This window comes from Elaeis guineensis, chromosome 2 (genome assembly GCF_000442705.2).
Source record: "Elaeis guineensis isolate ETL-2024a chromosome 2, EG11, whole genome shotgun sequence".
Taxonomy (NCBI): Eukaryota; Viridiplantae; Streptophyta; class Magnoliopsida; order Arecales; family Arecaceae; genus Elaeis; species Elaeis guineensis.
The window spans coordinates 87910968-87930518 of NC_025994.2; the positions used below are offsets into that span (position 1 = coordinate 87910968).

Genomic DNA, 19551 nt, shown 5'->3' on the forward strand with positions numbered 1-19551 from the left:
TCGCGTCGCCGGGCCTAGCTATATCGCCGCCGGCCTCCGCCACCCCATGGGCCGTGCCATCTATTTTTGAGCTTTTTTTTGCGCGTATCTCTTTCGTCTAGATTCTTTTTGAACTATTCTTGGGCTCATTGGACTCTCTTCGTGGTACTGGACCCCGCTATAGGCTCTTTATGGGCCGAATCTCGAAGCATCAAATCTCAACAAAAGATTTCATAATAAAGAAAACGAGAACATTTTTAAAAACTTGGTACATATTTATCAATCCATCACTTCATTTCTTATATGGAGAACAAGAATTAAAATAAAACATTTTATGAGCATGGATGTTCAAATAGACTCCTTGCGCTTTGTCCATTGTCGCGGTTTTATTCTTTCAGAAAAGGGGCTAGCTTTCAACCATGTTATAACACTTTTGATATACTATTTGCACAAATTAAGAATCTCCTAATGGATATCAATTACCCAAATTTGATGATCATCATCAACACCTTATTCACTAAATGTATCATGTGGAGTCCCTAATTTTTATGCAAGAAGTGTCTTAAAATAGTGACCACAAAAAACTTACATATATGCAACATATGTTTTATATGTGCTGTTACATACAAAATGCCATATTTTGTTACTTCCATCTTCACTTGCATGGCGATACGACATAGAGCTTCTAGTATAGATTATGGTTATAAAATTTTTTAAACGTGAAAAAGATTGCTCCGATCAAAAAAAGCCGGTGAACCATATTGGAGGTCTGATTTTTATATAAGACAAGAAACACAGTTCAACCGGCTCAAAACTGTTGGCCCAACTGGGTGAGCAACAAATGCACTATCCATTTTAGAAATGCTTTAAAATGTTTTCAAAATTATTCTTAGGCAAGGATTTGGGCTTTTATGCAAGGGTATCAATAACTATTGTGACCACCAGGATAATAATTTGTAAAAATTTACCAAATGATATGCCCTAAAAGATATTATTTTTGATAATCAATCCCTTTTAATAAAAAAATAAATTCTTTTACACTTTATTACGAAAGTAAATAAGAACACACTTCATTTTATACATTTGAAAGCTTTAAAATTTAGTATTTAAAAATTTTTATACTTTCCAATATTATATACAATTTTACTTCCATTTTTTAAAAACTAAAGTTGCATTTGGTTAGCCATTAAAAAATATTTTTTTATTTTTTAATTTTTAAAAAATAAAAATTAAAAAATAATATTTGATAACATCATGAAAAGTAAAAAGTAAAAATAAAAAAAATAAAATAATTATTTTATATGCAGAGCAAAAATTTTTTGTTTTTCAAATTTTTTTTTTTTTGCGTCCCTAAATCTAAAACGTCAAACCAAAAAGTAAAGAGCTCAAATTTTTCTCCCTCATCGAGTTCTTCACCTCCCCACCCCCTTCTCTCTCCCTTCTCGAACTCTTCTCCCTCCTTGAGCTCTTCACCTGCCATCTCCAAATGTTACTTTTTGCTTTATAATAATGTAGTTATCAAATATATTTTTTATTTTTTTATTTTTATATAATAATAAAAATTAAAAAAATATATATATTTTAAAAATTAAAAATCAAAAAGTATAACCAATTATACCCTAAATAAATCATGACTTTTATATTTATACTGGATCAACGTATCTTAAGGAGTAGTATTTGAAGGCAAAAAATTATAAATAATTATCATAAAATATAAAATATTCTTATGCATCTTTTATATAAATATATTTTATAAATATTTTTAAATTTTTAAATATTTTTATTATAATTCAGTCCGGTTGATTGATCCAGTGTTTGGACCAATGACCTGGCGACTCAAGCCCTTGGCTGGTCGGTCATCATCCAATTTTTATTACTGTGGCGCAGATGGCTTGGATGAGAAACTATTCATGGTTTACTTGCGAAGCATTGGAATTAATCTTGACGCAGTCGGCAGTGCGTGTGCCGAAAATTATTTCTCTCTCTGAATGGGCAGACAAGGCGTCAATATTATTACATTTCTGAAGAAGATTAATGTCTGGTTCCCTCCGGTACGCCGCTTCCCCGCTCACCCTCCCGGGCTCTCAGCAGACATAAACCTCCGACTAAAACCTTGGCCATGAGCATCTCTCTTCATAAGAAAAGAATTCCCCTTCGTTTCGTTCTTCTCCTCCTCCCCTTCTCTTCCTCTCCCCAAGACTCGCTAGGGTTTCTTCTCTCCCTCCGTCCGCATTCTGGACGAATCGATGACGCCCGCTTCTTGTTCTTCTACCTGCTTTCCAAGGCGCCATGTCTGCGAAATCTCCGAAATGTTCCATAAGGAAAGGATTCAGCTGGGATCCAAGGTTTCTGATATGTTTGCAGCTGGTGAGCTCGGTTTCTTTTTTGTTTCTTTCTAAAGAAGTTTCGATCCTTTTCGTTGATAAGCTTTATCGACGGATCTCTTGTCAAAGCAATTCATTAACTTGTCTTGTGCCAATATTTTGGACCCTGTACGTCCTGTGGCACAGCTCAGCGATCTATCCTTAAAGTTCTGATTTTTTCCTGTAATAAGCTTTATCGGCGGATCATGGTTTTATTTAAACCAAGATTTCGACTTCTTAGGTTATGAAAGTAGTCCATTGACTTAAAAATTTGCGCAATTATGTCATACACTGCATGCTATGTGTCCCGACTCAACAATCTTTCTGTAAATATTGACTGCTATAAGAGCAGCATGTGGTGGTATATCTAAATTAAGAGCTGTAGCAGTCTTCCAATGTAGGACACGACCCCTATGAATCCATTCAAGTGGTAACAAGATAAAGAGGGATAAACTTTAAAATTTAGGAAGGTTGACTTTGTAAATTATATTTATCAATAATACAATTAAATAAATACACTAGAAGGATCCTAATTTGGATAAAAATGTTCTTTGCTTTTGTGATATAGATAAAATTATTCACAAGGATGTCGAGTCTGCTTGAATCCTCAATTAGCATAGTAATGCCTAAAGCAATAAAAGTTTCTTATGGACGAATGTTGAACTAGTATTACTAGTATAAATACATGAAACGTAATGGGTCTAGCACCTTGAACTTACATTTCATGTGGTACTTCATGGAGCATAGTTTTTTCATTCAAGACATTCCATCTGTATTTATGAGTGTCCTGAGATTATCTGATTGGCATAAAAGTTATCTGTGTGTTTAACACTATTATAGACGAGAATCTACTTTCTCCTCGCACAACTTTAGTCTATTTGTTATATTATTTTTTTTCCCTTTTTGGGATTGCTTTATTCTTTTATATATTCAAATGCTAAAAGAAGATCATTGGAAGAACATTCTTTGCTCCTAATTCTCATTGTACAAATGTTACCTATCCTCTCTTACTTAGCTTAAGAATTGCATATTGTGTTATGAGATGATTCTTCTTATACTCATCCTTTTCATTTCTTAAATGATTGTAAATTATACACATCTATTTATTGATTATACCAACGGCGTGAATTGTTTCCAATAGTTCACTCACTTTCAACCATAACCAAAACCAATCTTTTCTGCACTTTCAAATTAATAATGAGGAATATTGCCTTTTAGACATATATATCCTTTAGTGAGCATTTTTTAGTAAATAGGTTCCACCATAACCAAATCAGAATTGTAATTTCTACATTCTAAACATGTCATTTCAACCTTTATCGTTGAGGGCTATCTTTGCTAGGTTATTTTCTATGGGAACGAGTCATCATATTATTCTAACCTGTATCAAACTATTCATTTGAGAATAAGCATAAGATTGAAATGTGTTTCTGTACATATCCGTTACAAAAATGAGTGGATCAATTTTTCACTTAGGTTAAATGCATAACAGCCTTTTCTTCTATTCCCTGCTGCTGCTTGTGCTCATGTCTACTCTCCTGCACTGTGGATGTTTTTCTTGTTCCTATGATGTGTTATTCTGTGGGCAGCTATCTTTATTCTTTAACTTGTCATTCTTTGGAATTATTCAGGTGCACCAAGGACTCAGCTCTTATTTCATAGGAAGACTTCACAGGGACTTTCATTTGAGAAGGAACACAGATTTGGCCATTCATGGATTGACCACGCTTGTTCAAGAAAGTTGGACTGTAAAGGATGGTCTCTTCAGAAACACCATATACCTTTCATCAAGGCAGTTGCTAATGTAGCACCAAATTGCTTGGTTCCAAGTGAGGATGACCATAAGTGCAATTCCAATTTGCTTTTTGGTTCTGATTCATATTCTCAAGGTTATCAGTCTTCAAATGATGATTCATCTGAACAAGATGATAGGGAGAAATTAAGACGAATGAGGATTTCAAGATCAAACATAGGGAGGGTTCCATGGAACAAGGGCAGGAAACACAGTGCAGGTGAGGAAAGTTACAGGTGCATCACTTTGTTTGCTGACACATGACCTTTTCTTGTACTGTTGCTGTTTTTTCTTATTTTATTTCCTCAAAGCCAACTATCCACATTGGATGCAGAAACCATCCAAAGGATCCGAGAAAGGACCAGAATAGCAATGCAGGATCCTAAGGTGATGTTATGTAAGAATCCTTCAGAGTACAGCAAGATACTTTAAAACTTGTCTATCATGAAATCTGTAAAAGGATCTTGTTTGATTACATATATGTTGATGCTAGATTTTGTTTTGAAAAACATTGAGATGTTGGGATAAGAACAATTAGAGCTTTTTATTCTTTTTTTGGTAATGGTTTGTTTTCTTTAATGTACTTAAGTTACTTTAATTTGATATTTTCTGTATATACTTTTGAGTTCGTTAGCGGCATTACATGGAGAAATTTGTTGTTTATGTGGTAGACTAGTTTCATGAAGTTGTGTATGATCTTATCGGATTTAAGAATCAAACTCCACATGGTGAATCTGCAATTATTTTAGCTTTCTATCTGAACATCTATTTGAATACCTGAATGTTTCGATGCAATAATATAAATTAGGTATTATGCAATTTGTTTTCTTGTTATGCAGGCCTATTGCATCTGGAACTTTAATATCCATGTTTCCCTGTTTATACACCACTTATTACTGCAAGATGCAATAGATGCTAATCAGCTTTTAACAGTAACTTTTTTTGATGAACTTCAATTTTCACGGTGGTCTCATCTGCAGGTTAAGATGAAGTTACTGAACCTGGGGCATGCCCAGAGGTAGGTCAGTTTGCTAACTTATTTACTTTTGTGGATCTTAACTTGGAAATCACTAGGCTGTTTTCTGATAATATTTCCACCATCAAAATATTTCTGTTGATGAGATACTTTAGTTTATTGAGAATCATCTGTTGCACTTTATGCTGTTTAAATTGGAAATTGAGGTCCACAGTGAATCTTAAACTATCCCTTATGTTGTTCGAGAATCTCCCCCACCGCCATGCCTCGAACAAATATTAGCACTGGTCATGGGATGGTTAGCATTGGATTGATAGTTGATTGTCAAGACAATGCTAAATAGTGCTGCAGGATGTTCTTGATAAGCACCACAGTTACACAAGCATTGATATTGTTGCTGTTATTTTGATAAAAACTATGTTTTAATAATTCAAATGCTATAGAGGGTGCATGCACAATGATTTGTGTTGCAGAGATGGCTAAGTTGAGGTGGGTTTGTAATAAAGTTTGTTGTAACATGACAAACATCTGAGCTGAATTTCCTTGGCCATATGCAGTAATAAAAACCAGAGTCCACTAGAAAAAGGGTTATGACTTTCTTGACTTACTAACAGCGAGTCATGAGGGAGCAGGATCAACAAACTTGAAAATGAATGCATGTAATTAGTCTTGTTAGACGTGATCAGTTGGCCATGTTTATGAGTTGCTGATCTGTTCATCTTTTCATTGACTTTCTCTTGTTCAATAATTTTTTGTTTATTATTAACTGTTAATTGCAAATTGTAATACATCAGTATTGGAAAGGAATCACTTAATGCAACCTAAATCCTTACTAAGTAATGGCAGGTTTTTTTTATTACTTTTTTATTTCAGACTGAAACAGATGAGCATCCTTATTGGTTTATCAATATGCAATCTTATTATCTGCAATGAAGTCTAGAAATTCACTTATTAGTTATTATGTTCATTCTTGATCTGTAATGCCATAGGAAACTTGTTTTTATGCACTAATGTCTTCCTCAAGTCCCCTTTCAGCTCGTCTGAGGTTTTAAATTAATATGATATGTTGTCTACAAGCATTGAGTTTCATTAGCCCATCCTGTCATGTAGTGAGGAGACAAGGATGAAAATTGGCATGGGAGTGCGGAAAGGTTGGTACCGCCGCCGCAAGAGATTGTTGGTACAAGAAAAATGCTTGTTGAAATGGCAAAACTTGATTGCTGAAGCCTCTAGGAAGGGATATGCTGGTGAAAAGGAGCTGCATTGGCAGTCGTATGAATTTTTGGATGAACAATTGAAGGAGGAGTGGCTGGAGAGCATCGAGAAGAGAAAAACAATGCATAGGCCAAAAGGCAGCAAGAGAGCACCCAAATCCTCTGAGCAGCGGAGGAAGATCTCGGAGGCCATATCCGCCAAGTGGGCAGATCCTGTAAGGAAAAAAATTCTCTTTTAATCAAAATTTGCATCTCATTTTTAAACATAAAATCATTTATTTGATTATAATGTTGTCTATCTGCAACTGAGATGTTGTATGGTTATCTGTGATCCTCTATCAATTTCTACAAGGCTTACCGTGAGCGGGTTTGCACTGCACTAGCAAAGTATCATGACACGCGCATTGGGGTTGAAAGCAAACCAAGGAGAAAACCAATTTGTGAAGTTCCTGTTAGAAGGGAGTCCATGAAGAAGAGAGCTACTCAACCTGAAGGCATCAACAGCAAAGCAAATGTTATCAGGAAAGCAACATCTAGAAAACCCAGAAATGCCACTCCATCATACAAAGACCCAATGGCAAGATCCAAATTAGGGGTAATAAAGAAAATAAGAGAACAAAGGGAAGCAATGGAAGCCAGGAAGAGGGAAGCCACTGATAGAGCAAAGTATGACTCATTTTCTGTTTCTTATTTGGCCATCATCTTTATATGTATCAAGTGCAATCCCCTTGTGTCAGACGCCAATTATCATGTTCTAAATGTCAATATATTCATTATTAATTGATCAGGTTATTAATCGCTAAAGCAGAGGAGGCTGCAAAAGCTCTCGAGGTGGCTGCATTGAAAAGCCCTCTTGCACAAGCTTCACTTTTAGAAAGCAGGAAGCTGATAGCTGAGGCAAAATGGTACGTTGAAAGCACGGAGAATGGAAAATTTTCCCAGCTTAACAGTAGAGGTAATGCATCCTTCAGTTTTTGTGAACCGGCGAAACATGTACAGACTAGTTTGGGAGCTCTAAATAGTGATTCGGTATTAGATAAGAGGCTAGTAAATGGCAGCCATACCCTCTCTGTGAACAAGACTAACTGTATTGAGAATACCATCGACAAACTCAGACAGCAGAATGGCATGAAAAGCAGGGAGACCCTCTCAGCGGTCGACACTGTAGAAAACTTCACTGAGATAGGCCGAGATGATATTTCAATTAACTTACAGCAAAATAATGTTAGAGGACAATCACGCACTGCAGATCCACAAGAGGGTCAATCTGTGGTTAATGATTCCATTGGACATAGTCACTTGCAATACAGGGAAAACAAAGACAAAACTTTACAAATGGAGAGAGGGGACAGTTCCATAACCTCTGCAACCAAAGGAAAGAAAAGGTGGGTGCGAGGGAGGCTTGTTGAAGTTCAAGAGGACTGAGTGTTGTGTTTGTATATGGATGATGATTCCACGCATTTAGCACCAAGCAGGTTTTGGTTTTGTTTTGTGTCAGTTGCCTAACAGCTTTTTGATTTTGTGGATGTGGTCAGAGACCACATACATGAATTTGATCCATGTATCATTCTTACAGCTTTTGATCATATCGGTAAACTTCATATAACTTCTGTGAATGTTCTATTGCGAAGAAAGGCATCTCCAAGGCTCATTTTGTCTGGTAACATTAATTTGAGAGGCGAGCCATGAATTTTTGATGGATTGTTAGTCCCATAACTATTTCACTAATTCCTGATAAACCTGTTGAATGCTCTTATGATGCATATTGAAAACTTTAAGGATGGGATTGGGGAATTTCGACCATCGTATGCTTGCTCTCATGATACAATGGAGACAATTCTGAATTGTGACTGTTAATAACATCCACCATTAGTGTCACCTCTGTTGTAAGTAAATGGTTTGACAGTGAACTTTGCCTGCCCACCATGGTTGCAATAGGCTGTCAGGGCATCATCTTGCCCGGTTGTGTGACAGAGCAGCTCTATCTGTTTTTCTTTTTATTTTCTTTTTTTCCTTTTTTTTTTTTGGTGGAAAGTTGTCTGTAATTCTAAAAGGCAGGAGCAATTAGGGGTGAAAAGCTTTCAAGATATGAATGAATGATTGCTGGCAAAATGGGCTCGGAATTTTTCGCAAACTGAGAATAGCCTATGGAAGAGAATAATTCGAACTTATTATTATAGAAGAAGGATGGTCACGAGAAGTAGGAAGTCTCTATCTGGGCACTTGCCATCATGGAGGGATGTTAACAAGAGCCTAGCACTGTTTTGGAATCATGTTTCTTTCAGGCTAGTCAATGAAAGTAGTGTGCCATTTTGGGAGGATGGCTGGTTCAATAGTGCACCATTAAGGACAACCTTTCCATCTCTTTATGGTCGAGTGCTGAAGAATAATGTATTGATGTTTTCTCAATGGAATGGAGGAGCATGGTTTGGGCAGTACCCTTCCAGCTCCCTCACCCTGGATCCGAACTGGAGGAGTTTAATAAGCTCAGAATGTTAAATAGAGACTGTAAGTCCAGGAAGATGCGAAGATAAACCATTGTAAGTTAACAGCAGAAAGAGCTTCTCTGTTAACTCTCTATATCAATTCGTGAACTGTGGAGGTTTATTATACCGATATTGTGGAGCTTTGTGGAAGGCATCAGCTCTAGAGAAAATTAAAGTCTTCATGTGGCTTACCGTGAAGATCAAAATCTATACAGCAGATATTTTACAGAAAAGGATGGGAGGTGGCATTCCAGTACACTCATCGCTTCGCTTCCCGAAATTTTTTCGAAGTGTATGACATGGGAAGGAATCAATGTGATGAATCATGGCTCTCTTTGGCTCCTTTTCTTCTCTGGGGAAACGGAAAAAGCAATTACTAGAATAAATAAATAAAGAATGGTTAAGACAACGATCTCGTTCAAGTTAAGCAAGTGTTATCTCATTAGAATGTCCCACATCACCAATTGCCATTTTAAAACCATTACTTAAATCCTAGGGTTTCTTAAGATAAAGTACCTATGATCTATCCAATGCAGAGCCATGGTGTCCTTGCCAATTATAGATGAACTCTGCTAACCTCTCCGAGCCTTCAAATATACATACATATTCTGCATCCATAAAAAAAAAATGGAACACATATTTTGCTTATCTAAATTTATATATTCCATGAGAGGCCCAGCCCGAGTACGAATCGCAGCCCACCAAAGCCCAAAAAAAAAAAATAACAACAAAATAGAAAAACAGGGAAGAAGACTCCCGAAGGGAGTCTTCTTCCTCCTCTCGCTGGCTCCCAATCGGAGTCGGAGACGAGCTCCCTCCGGCCCTATTTAAGGAGGAGATCCCTCCTCTCTTCCTTCCACCGAAGATTCTAAGCCCGATTGGCAGCAATCGCCGAAAAATCCACCGCAGAAGACCGTCCCTGTACCGTCCAATTTCTTGCCGGAAAAGCTTCACCGGCGACGGAGGTAAGCCTCCTCCCCTTCCTCTCTTCTCCCCCTTTCTTCCCGTGCCGATGTGCATGCTCGCCGGCGACCAGAGTCGTCGGATTTTGTTGCGGAAGAACCTTTCTTTTTGTCATTTTTTTCGACGTCGGTGGTCACCGCCGACCACCGGTTTGGTCCCCCTCTTGCCGTCGGATCGCCCCCCTTCGACCGCCGACCATCCCCGTGCCGACTGCATAGTCGATCGGCCAACCAATGAGGGGATTAAAGATCCCCTGTTTCGGCGCAAAAGAAACCCACGGGAAAAGAAGAAGAAGAAGAAGGAAAAGAAAAGAAAAAAAAAAGAAAAAGAAGGAAAAGAAAAGAAAAAGAAAAAGAAAAGAAAAAAAAGAAGAAGAAAAATAAAATAATAATAATATAATAATAATAAATAGGATTTTCTCTCCTCTCTCTTCTGTGAAGAAAAAGAAAAAAAAAAGAAGAGAGAACAGAAAAGAAAAGAAAAATAAAATAAATTAATTAAAAAAAATAATGATATGAATAATAAAATATGAGAAAGAGAGTTTCTCTCTCTTCCCTCTCTCTTCAGCCTGAATTAGTATTTTCTCTTTCTAGAATTGAACTTTCTCTCTCTAGAATCCTCTCTTTAGATTATTTCTCTCTCCTAAAATTTTTAGAATTTTGAGGAGAATGATGATGAATTTAAATAATCCTCGTGATGGATTTTTTTTGATCTGTGATCGTCGGACGGTACACCGACATCCACTTTGATCAGATTAGATATTTTTAAGATTTTAATTTCTATAATTTTATTGAATTGTTCACATGATAATCTTAACATGATTTGATCTGATCGATCGAATTTGTTGAATCATATTGTCTGAAAAATTCAAGATGAGTTTTCTCTCTCTAAAATATTCTCTCTCTTGATTGATTCTCTCCCTAAAAAGGTTAGTGAATGAAGAAATTTCTTTTAATAGTCCTGATCTGATTCTAATGAAGAATCATGATCCATGATTGTCAGACAGCGTACTGGCACCCATCTTGATCAGACCATGAATCTTTAGATTTGATCATTCATGATTTCGATCTAGCCATGACTTGATTTGATCATGTTGATTTCACCAATCGAGATATTGGACCAATCGTAATGTTGGATTATGTCACCTGATCAATTCGAATTGTACCTCATGAATTCTCTCTCCTCTGATTTTCTCTCTCTACTTGATTTTATGAATTCGATGAAGAAACCTTGGTCCTATCACTTCGAATCCGATTTGATCTGATAGTCAAAACTTTGGATCGTTTAGGTCCTAATTAGATTTTGATTAGATGAAATTAGATAATCAGACCCAATCTAAACCGTTGAAATATGGTATTCGTATTCTTTCTAATTATTGTAATTGATTCTGTATAGGATTGTGGATGTTTGATCATGGGATATCGCGATATGATCTACGAACAGAAGTTTTGGAAGAAAATTTATAGAATTATGTGGATTTATTGGAATGCGTTCGAGGTAAGTAATGTTTCATTTTTTCTAGATTTATCGATAAATTATAATATATTTTTTTGACATGATTTGTGAAACGATGCATGAATTGGATGAATAGTATTTTGTTATGAAAATATCTTATTTAAAATGTTATGATGAAGCATGATTGAACATATTGATTCCATGATGCATTATATTAATTGATTTCGATACTACATAATTATATGTTTTATTATCGAAATTAGAATATGAAATATGATTTATGAAGAATTATGATATAAGAAATATTATGAATTGACAACCTGACTATGTAAAGGATCCTGCCAATGGGGGCGTATACGTTGGCAATTGATTTGTCCTGAGAGTTCATGTCGCCAGAGAGACCAGCGACAAACCGTCAGAGAGACCAGCGGTTCCGAAGGACTTTGCTGCCAGATGATTCGCAGCTCACCGCAAGAAGATACGCGGTGTTATGACCCTGCCACAGAAAAAATATGGTCATAGCTCATGGTTGACGAAAAGAATTGAAGAACGAAAAGAAATTGAAATCTGAAAAGAAATTTGAATTTTCGAAAAAGAAATGAATTTGGTATGAACTATGTTGCATAATTGAAATTGATTTCGAATTGATGAACTCTATATACTTATTTTCTATAAATAATTATTTACTTAAATACCTGATAAAACCTATTGAAAAGTGATCATTGCTTACTGGGCTGTCTAGCTCATTACCTCCTATTTTACTGTTTTTACAGATGTTGAGAAATTAAGATGATACAAGATATGAATGGAAGAGTGATCAGAAGCAAAATCTCTATACTTTTATTTTCGGTTGAAAGTCTTATTGAATTTGATGTAAGGGACTATGAATTATTATTGAATTTATTGAGACATTTAAGAAAAAATTTAGATCGTTATATTTTGGATTTAAATTATTGTCTAATTATTTCGCTGTTGTTTTAGGATAGCATGATAAGATGCCTTGCATGCTTATGGGAAGAGTTTTCTATGAGTATGCGGTGGTTGCCATGACCCTTGATTCACAATCTCGGATCCGGGACGTGACAATTAAAGTGGTATCAGAGCATAAGTGGATGGATTATGAAACATAGAATCAGATATAGAATGGGTATAAGTGGATAGACACCAGGGACATTATAGTGTAGATCTTTGATGATTGTAGTGGGAGAAATATTTATAAATTTTGATTAAATATTAAGATTATGTATAAAAGGATCGCAAGAGATTATGACATATGGAGTTTGAAATATGATGGATAATCTATAGATTATGATATGATTAGTTAGATCTTGATCGAAAGTAATCACAAAAGGATTGACATAAAATTTTATTGTGCATTATAGTTATTAATTTGATCATTGGTTATTCAAGTAAATTGTAAGTTCAAATTCGATGTGAAAATAATACTATGATATTACTTTTAGTTGAGAAGTTGATTATTATTGACAAGATAAAGATTTGATAATAAAATATTATTCCAAGATAGACTAAGAAAAATCTTTTATGATACTTGATTGGAATATTTATCGAAATTAAATTTGGTATGTGGATTATATATAAAGTGGCATATTAGGATGAATACATATTTGAGGATATTGTAAAGAAACCTATTTCTTATTGATGAAATCGATTATGAGGTTGTAGAATATTCATCGTACTGGAATCTTTAATCATCATCCTTAGATCTAGATAATAGATCTTATTATATCTCTTGGAGACTACATGATGTGTATAAAATTTCAATTTAAAGATTTCGTATCTAAGTTGATCAAGAGATTTTCTGATATTATTGTTGAGGTTGTTAATGAAAAATTGATATCTTTAGATTAAGATAAAAGATCTGATTTATATTTATTTCAGATTAAGAGATCCATGTGAATTTACAATTTAGAAATTTTGGATTTAGAAATTGATATGGAGTTTCTTTGCTTTTGTTAACGAGGTCCCTAATTGAATCTACTATTAAATGGAGATTTGATTTTTGAGGCTTGTATGATTGAGTGAAAAGATATTTGATAGATATTGAAGATCCTGATGATAGAAATTTTAGAAAAAATAATAATAATAATAATTTAAAATTCTTATATATTCTGATTATGTCCAAATTTGGTGGAGCATCGAAGGATTTTTTTTTCTTCATTAATTTGACTTATAAAGATTTTTAGTTTGAAAATTATCGAATTGAATTGATATGAGAATTAAAATTTAATTCATATTGATTATAGTAAATCTATATGATGGTTTAAATATGATATTGGATTCAAGGGTTAATCAACATTATTGTATACCAGTAGAAGTATGAATGAGAATCGAAAGTTAATCTTTGACTTCAATTGAAATTTGAAATTTTAGATCTTTTCTATTGATAAGATAAAGAAATAATTTGATCAAAATTTTTTTTTGGTGAAGCTAAGAAATTTTGATTGTTAGATCAGAGTGCGCAATGGAAGAATGGTAATCTGAATTATTTTGAGTAAGTCAGGAATGTTGACCCTTTGAGTTAAAGAATTATGATAGATGATATGGTTTGATACAAAAAATTTATTGATATTAGAAAGAATAATATTTTAAAAATTTTAAATTATTTTAGATATCCTAATGTGATTTTTAAAGTAGTGCTTCCACCTACTATGCTAAAAAAAAAAATATTTAGCAACCTAATTCTAGGATGAGTGGATCCTTAATTTTTTATTTTAGATTTAGAATATTTAGAGATAAATTTTCTCTATCTTAAAATTAAATTTTATAATTCTCTATTTATTAGGAAGAATTTGAGATCGTTTATCGAATGATGATTTTGATCTTAGATTATTATACTCAAATATTTATCTCCAGGATATAATAAAATTTGAAGTTTGGACTCTTGTGATCATTATTATTTCTCTGACTGAATAGAAAAGATTGAGGTTATCTATTAATATTGACGATTATTCTACAAAAGATGGATTGGAGTTATTTATAATTTAATTTGATAATGAATCGATTAATTAAGAGTTGTTAATGTTTAGATAAAGAAAATTGATATACTTAGAATAGAGATATTGATTTTGATTATAAGAAAAATATAGTTTTGATTTAGATCAATTTTTGAGTTATTGATTTTTATTATGGAATGACTTAATGATAAAATTTGCTTCAAGAATGAGAATATTTAAGAGTTTGAGAGTTTGAATAAGAAAATTTCGATGACTAGAAATAGTGATATTGATTCAATCAACAATGGTGATATTGATCTTTATAAAATGACTTAATAATGAAGTTGCATCGAGAAATAAAATATTAAAAGTTCGAGAATGAGATTGAAATAATAAATCTTTAACCTTTGAAAGTACGAATAAGAGAAAATGTATATTTTTGAATTTTGATTGATTGGAATATCATCATATGATACATAGAAGTATATTTTTCTATCTTATGATGGGTTGAAATTAAGAGTGGTTAATATTTTAAAATAAATAAATAAATGATGATGAATGAAGTTCTTATGCAAGAATAGAGACATTTACCTTCTTCTATTCACAAGAGATAGATTTGATTTTAATTTGAGTCATGAGATATTGAACATTAATTTTTACAGGAAATGAGATCATAATTTCAAAATCTTGAAAATTTTGAAAATCTTTGAGATGTTGATCTTGATAAATAAGAAAATGAATGGTTCCATTTCAGATCGATGTATGATGCACCGACTTTTTCCTTATGAAATGATTTAAGAATGAATTCATATCAAGAATTAGAATATTGAAATATTTGTGGATGAGATTCAAGTAAGAAACTATGAAGACTCAAGCAAGAAAAATTTCGAGGACAAAATTTTTTTAGAGGAGAAGAATGTGAGGCCCAGCCCGAGTACGAATCGCAGCCCACCAAAGCCCAAAAAAAAAAAAAAACAAAACAGAAAAATAGGGGACGAGCTCCCTCCGGCCCTATTTAAGGAGGAGATCCCTCCTCTCTTCCTTCCATCAAAGATTCTAAGCCCGATCGGCGGCAATCGTCGAAAAATCCACCACAAAAGACCATCCCTGTGTTGTCCGATTTCTCGTCGGAAAAACTTCGTCGGCGACGGAGGTAAGCCTTCTCCCCTTCCTCTCTTCTCCCCTTTCCTTCCCGTGCTGATGTGCATGCTCGCCGACGATCGAAGTCGCCGGATTTTGTTGCGGAAGAACCTTTCTTTTTGTCATTTTTTCTGACGCCGGTAGTCACCGCCGACCATCGGTTTGATCTCCCTCTTGCCGCCGGATCGCTCCCCTTCGGCCGCCGACCATCCCCGTGCCGACTGCATAGTCGATCGGCCAACCAATGAGGAGATTAAAGATCCCCTGTTTCGGCCCAAAAGAAACCCACGGGAAAAGAAGAAGAAAAGAAGAAGAAGAAGGAAAAGAAAAGAAAAAGAAAAGAAAAAGAAAAAAGAAGAAGAAAAATAAAATAATAATAATATAATAATAATAAATAGGATTTTCTCTCCTCTCTCTTCTGTGAAGAAAAAGAAAAAAAAAGAAGAGAGAAAAGAAAAGAAAAAAAAAATAAAATAAATTAATTAAAAAAAATAATGATATGAATAATAAAATATGAGAAAGAGAGTTTCTCTCTCTTTCCTCTCTCTCTCTTCAGCCTGAACTAGTATTTTCTCTTTTTAGAATTGAATTTTCTCTCTCTACTTTCTTTCTCTATAATCCTCTCTTTAGATTATTTCTCTCTCCTAAGATTTTTAGAATTTTGAGAAGAATGATGATGAATTTAAATAATCCTCGTGATGAATTTTTTTTTATCTGTGATCGTCGGACGGTACACCGACATCCACTTTGATCAGATTAGGTATTTTTAAAATTTTAATTTCTATAATTTTATTGAATTATCTACATGATAATCTTAACATGATTTGATCTGATCGATCGAATTTGTTGAATCATATTGTCTGAAGAATTCTAGATGAATTTTCTCTCTCTAGAATTTTTTCTCTCTAGAATTTTTTCTCTCTAAAATATTCTCTCTCTTGATTGATTCTCTCCCTAAAAAGGTTAGTGAATGAAGAAATTTCTTTTAATAGTCCTGATCTGATTCTAATGAAGAATCATGATCCATGATTGTCAGACAGCGTACTGGCACCCATCTTGATCAGACCATGAATCTTTAGATTTGATCATTCATGATTTTGATCTAGCCATGACTTGATTTGATCATGTTGATTTCACCAATCGAGATATTGGACCAATCGTAATGTTGGATTATGTCACCTGATCAATTCGAATTGTACCTCATGAATTCTCTCTCCTCTGATTTTCTCTCTCTACTTGATTTTATGAATTCGATGAAGAAACCTTGGTCCTATCACTTCGAATCCGATTTGATCTGATAGTCAAAACTTTGGATCGTTTAGGTCCTAATTAGATTTTGATTAGATGAAATTAGATGATCAGACCCAATCTAAACCGTTGAAATATGGTATTCGTATTCTTTCTAATTATTGAAATTGATTCTGTATAGGATTGTGGATATTTGATTATGGGATATCACGATATGATCTACGAACAGAAGTTTTAAAAGAAAATTTATAGAATTATATGGATTTATTGGAATGCGTTCGAGGTAAGTAATGTTTCACTTTTTCTAGATTTATCAGCAAATTATAATATATTTTTCTGACATGATTTGTGAAACGATGCATGAATTGGATGAATGGTATTTTGTTATGAAAATATCTTATTTGAAATGTTATGATGAAGCCTGATTGAACATATTGATTCCATGATGCATTATATTAATTGATTTCGATACTACATGATTATATGTTTTATTATCGAAATTAGAATATGAAATATGATTTATGAAGAATTATGATATAAGAAACATTATGAATTGACAACCTGACTATGTAAAGGACCCTGCCAATGGGGGCATATACGTTGGCAATTGATTTGTCCTGAGAGTTCATGTCGCCAGAGAGACCAGCGACAAACCGTCAGAGAGACCAGCGATTTCGAAGGACTTTGCTGCCAGATGATTCGCAGCTCACCGTAAGAAGATACGCGGTGTTATGATCCTGCCACAGAAAAAATGTGGTCATAGCTCATGGTTGATGAAAAGAATTGAAGAACGAAAAGAAATTGAAATCTGAAAAGAAATTTGAATTTTCGAAAAAGAAATGAATTTGGTATGAATTATGTTGCATAATTGAAATTGATTTCGAATTGATGAACTCTATATGCTTATTTTCTATAAATGATTATTTACTTAAATATCTGATAAAATCTGTTGAAAAGTGATCATTGCTTATTGGGCTGTCTAGCTCATTACCTCCTATTTTACTGTTTTTACAGATGTTGAGGAATTAAGATGATACAAGATATGAATAGAAGAGTGATCAGAAGCAAAATCTCTATACTTTTATTTTTGGTTGAAAGTCTTATTGAATTTGATGTAAGGGACTATGAATTATTGTTGAATTTATTGAGATATTTAAGAAGAAATTTAGATCGTTATATTTTGAATTTAAATTATTGTCTAATTATTCCGCTGTTGTTTTAGGATAGCATGATAAAATGCCTTGCATGCTTATGGGAAGAATTTTCTATGAGTATGCGGCGGTTGTCATGACTCTCGATTTACAATCTCGGATCGGGGACATGACATTCCATGCCGTATGATTTAGCCCCATTTACAGAAATATATCGCCTAACTAAACTTTTCCATTATAAAAATATATAACTTACCCGCAGGCTGTGGCAGCCAATTGAGCTGGACAGTCATAAGCAAGCCTGGATGGTGCTGCAGCAGTTCGGACTGCAACGCTTCTCTGGGAATTCTAGTCTTTTTCCGACCCGGATGTATGGATTGAGGGATTAAGGAAAATGGCTACAATTTTTATTGTCTCAGCCAGTGTGGTTGGCCTGAGACTTAGAATTTGCCTTAAAGAGTTAGCAGACCAATGCAAAACTTCACCGACTGGTACTGGTAATTAACCAGCAATCAACTCAGTATCTCTTTTGTGGTAGAAGTAATCTAACTGAGTTGGGTTTGAATCTAAACTCAGTCCCATGTTTTCTCTAACTTATACATTTTTAGGTTGGGCAATTCTGGTTCGTGCAAAAGGTTATGGTCATATTAATCAAGAATGGAGATTATTTTTCATTAGGAATTATATATTTGGTTCAGGTCAGATTGATATCAAGTTAGGTTTGGTGTCAATTTTTAGGTATGAATGAAGTAGCACCATTACCCCCATCCCTGATGGCCCCAACTGCCGACAAGTTTCTCTGAATTTTAAAAGAGAGAAATATTTGTAAGCTAGATATGATTCGAGGATGATACCATTATAATACTAGAACTTGGTTCTAAATGTAACCTGCTGCTTTCGATGAAGTGGGAGTTAATATCGGACTCCATGATGAATATCTGGTCTAAGCTAGCCACCAATAATAGCAGTCTGTGCTTGCATAATGACCCTGATGAAAAGAGTACCATCACAAATCCATGCAAGTGCTTCACAGATGATCCAACATGCGACCTAGAGAGCCAATTGTTCAGGCTTTTGAAATCAGAAGATGGATGATTCTATAGAATAAAATTATTAAGGATGCAACTCATTTGCAACCGAAATCAAAATCAAAATGAATTGAAATGGAAGTTGGAATGGCCATATCCCCCGATGCATTTGGTTCGTCACTAAAATTAAAATTGAAATCAGATTTGAATATAAAAGGAGAGTCAAGATTAGATTTTGAAGCATTCGAGAATTTTCATTTCTTTCGAAAATTAAAATAGAAATAAAATTTTCTCTGATCAAATAGTTAGAATAATAGTCGCTCATTCACATTTGCATTCCAAATGTCCAACTCCCCAACTAAACACATCCTAAATGTGTATTTATGATGACTTATATCAAACTCAAAAATCATGGACCAGCTTTTCTACACTGTGAAAAGATTTAAATTGATTTTTTTCTCTCATCGATAGCTATTAACTCTGTGATTGCTGTAAAAGAGTGAGTGCAATGTGAATGGTTACTTTTATAGACATCCTTTAGTTGATAAAATGTTACCGTCATATATTAAATTGGAAGAAGGAATTCTAGATAAAGTGCTAATCATATGTTGGCTTGGAACTACTTAATTATCTGAAAAGTTATGGTAGTCTCCCTGTTTTACATAGAAGCAGGGCACTTTCTTTATTTCCCACTTCAGAGCAATTTGGATGATGCTAACAACGGATTAAAAGAGAGTTATGTCACTGTTCAGCACACCATCCATTAGTTATATGAATTTGCATGTATATAATAACAGCATGC

At 34.2% G+C, this 19551-nt stretch overlaps 1 protein-coding gene across 2 annotated transcripts; it reads left to right on the forward strand.

Moving 5' to 3' along the window:
* The first annotated feature begins 1986 nt into the window (after positions 1 to 1986).
* Positions 1987 to 7975, forward strand: LOC105054976 (uncharacterized). 2 transcript variants are annotated; one of them, XM_073252065.1, is made up of 7 exons: positions 1987 to 2346; positions 3974 to 4370; positions 4446 to 4521; positions 5115 to 5152; positions 6221 to 6539; positions 6677 to 6990; positions 7113 to 7975. In XM_073252065.1, the coding sequence occupies exons 1-7, from the start codon at positions 2226 to 2228 to the stop codon at positions 7747 to 7749; spliced, it is 1902 nt and encodes a 633-aa protein (XP_073108166.1). In that variant the 5' UTR covers positions 1987 to 2225; the 3' UTR covers positions 7750 to 7975. The 2 variants fall into 2 exon arrangements, with proteins under 2 accessions (XP_073108166.1, XP_010934954.1); XM_010936652.4 differs by having other exon boundaries at positions 1988 to 2346; positions 3974 to 4354; positions 4469 to 4521.
* The last annotated feature ends 11576 nt before the right edge of the window (positions 7976 to 19551 follow it).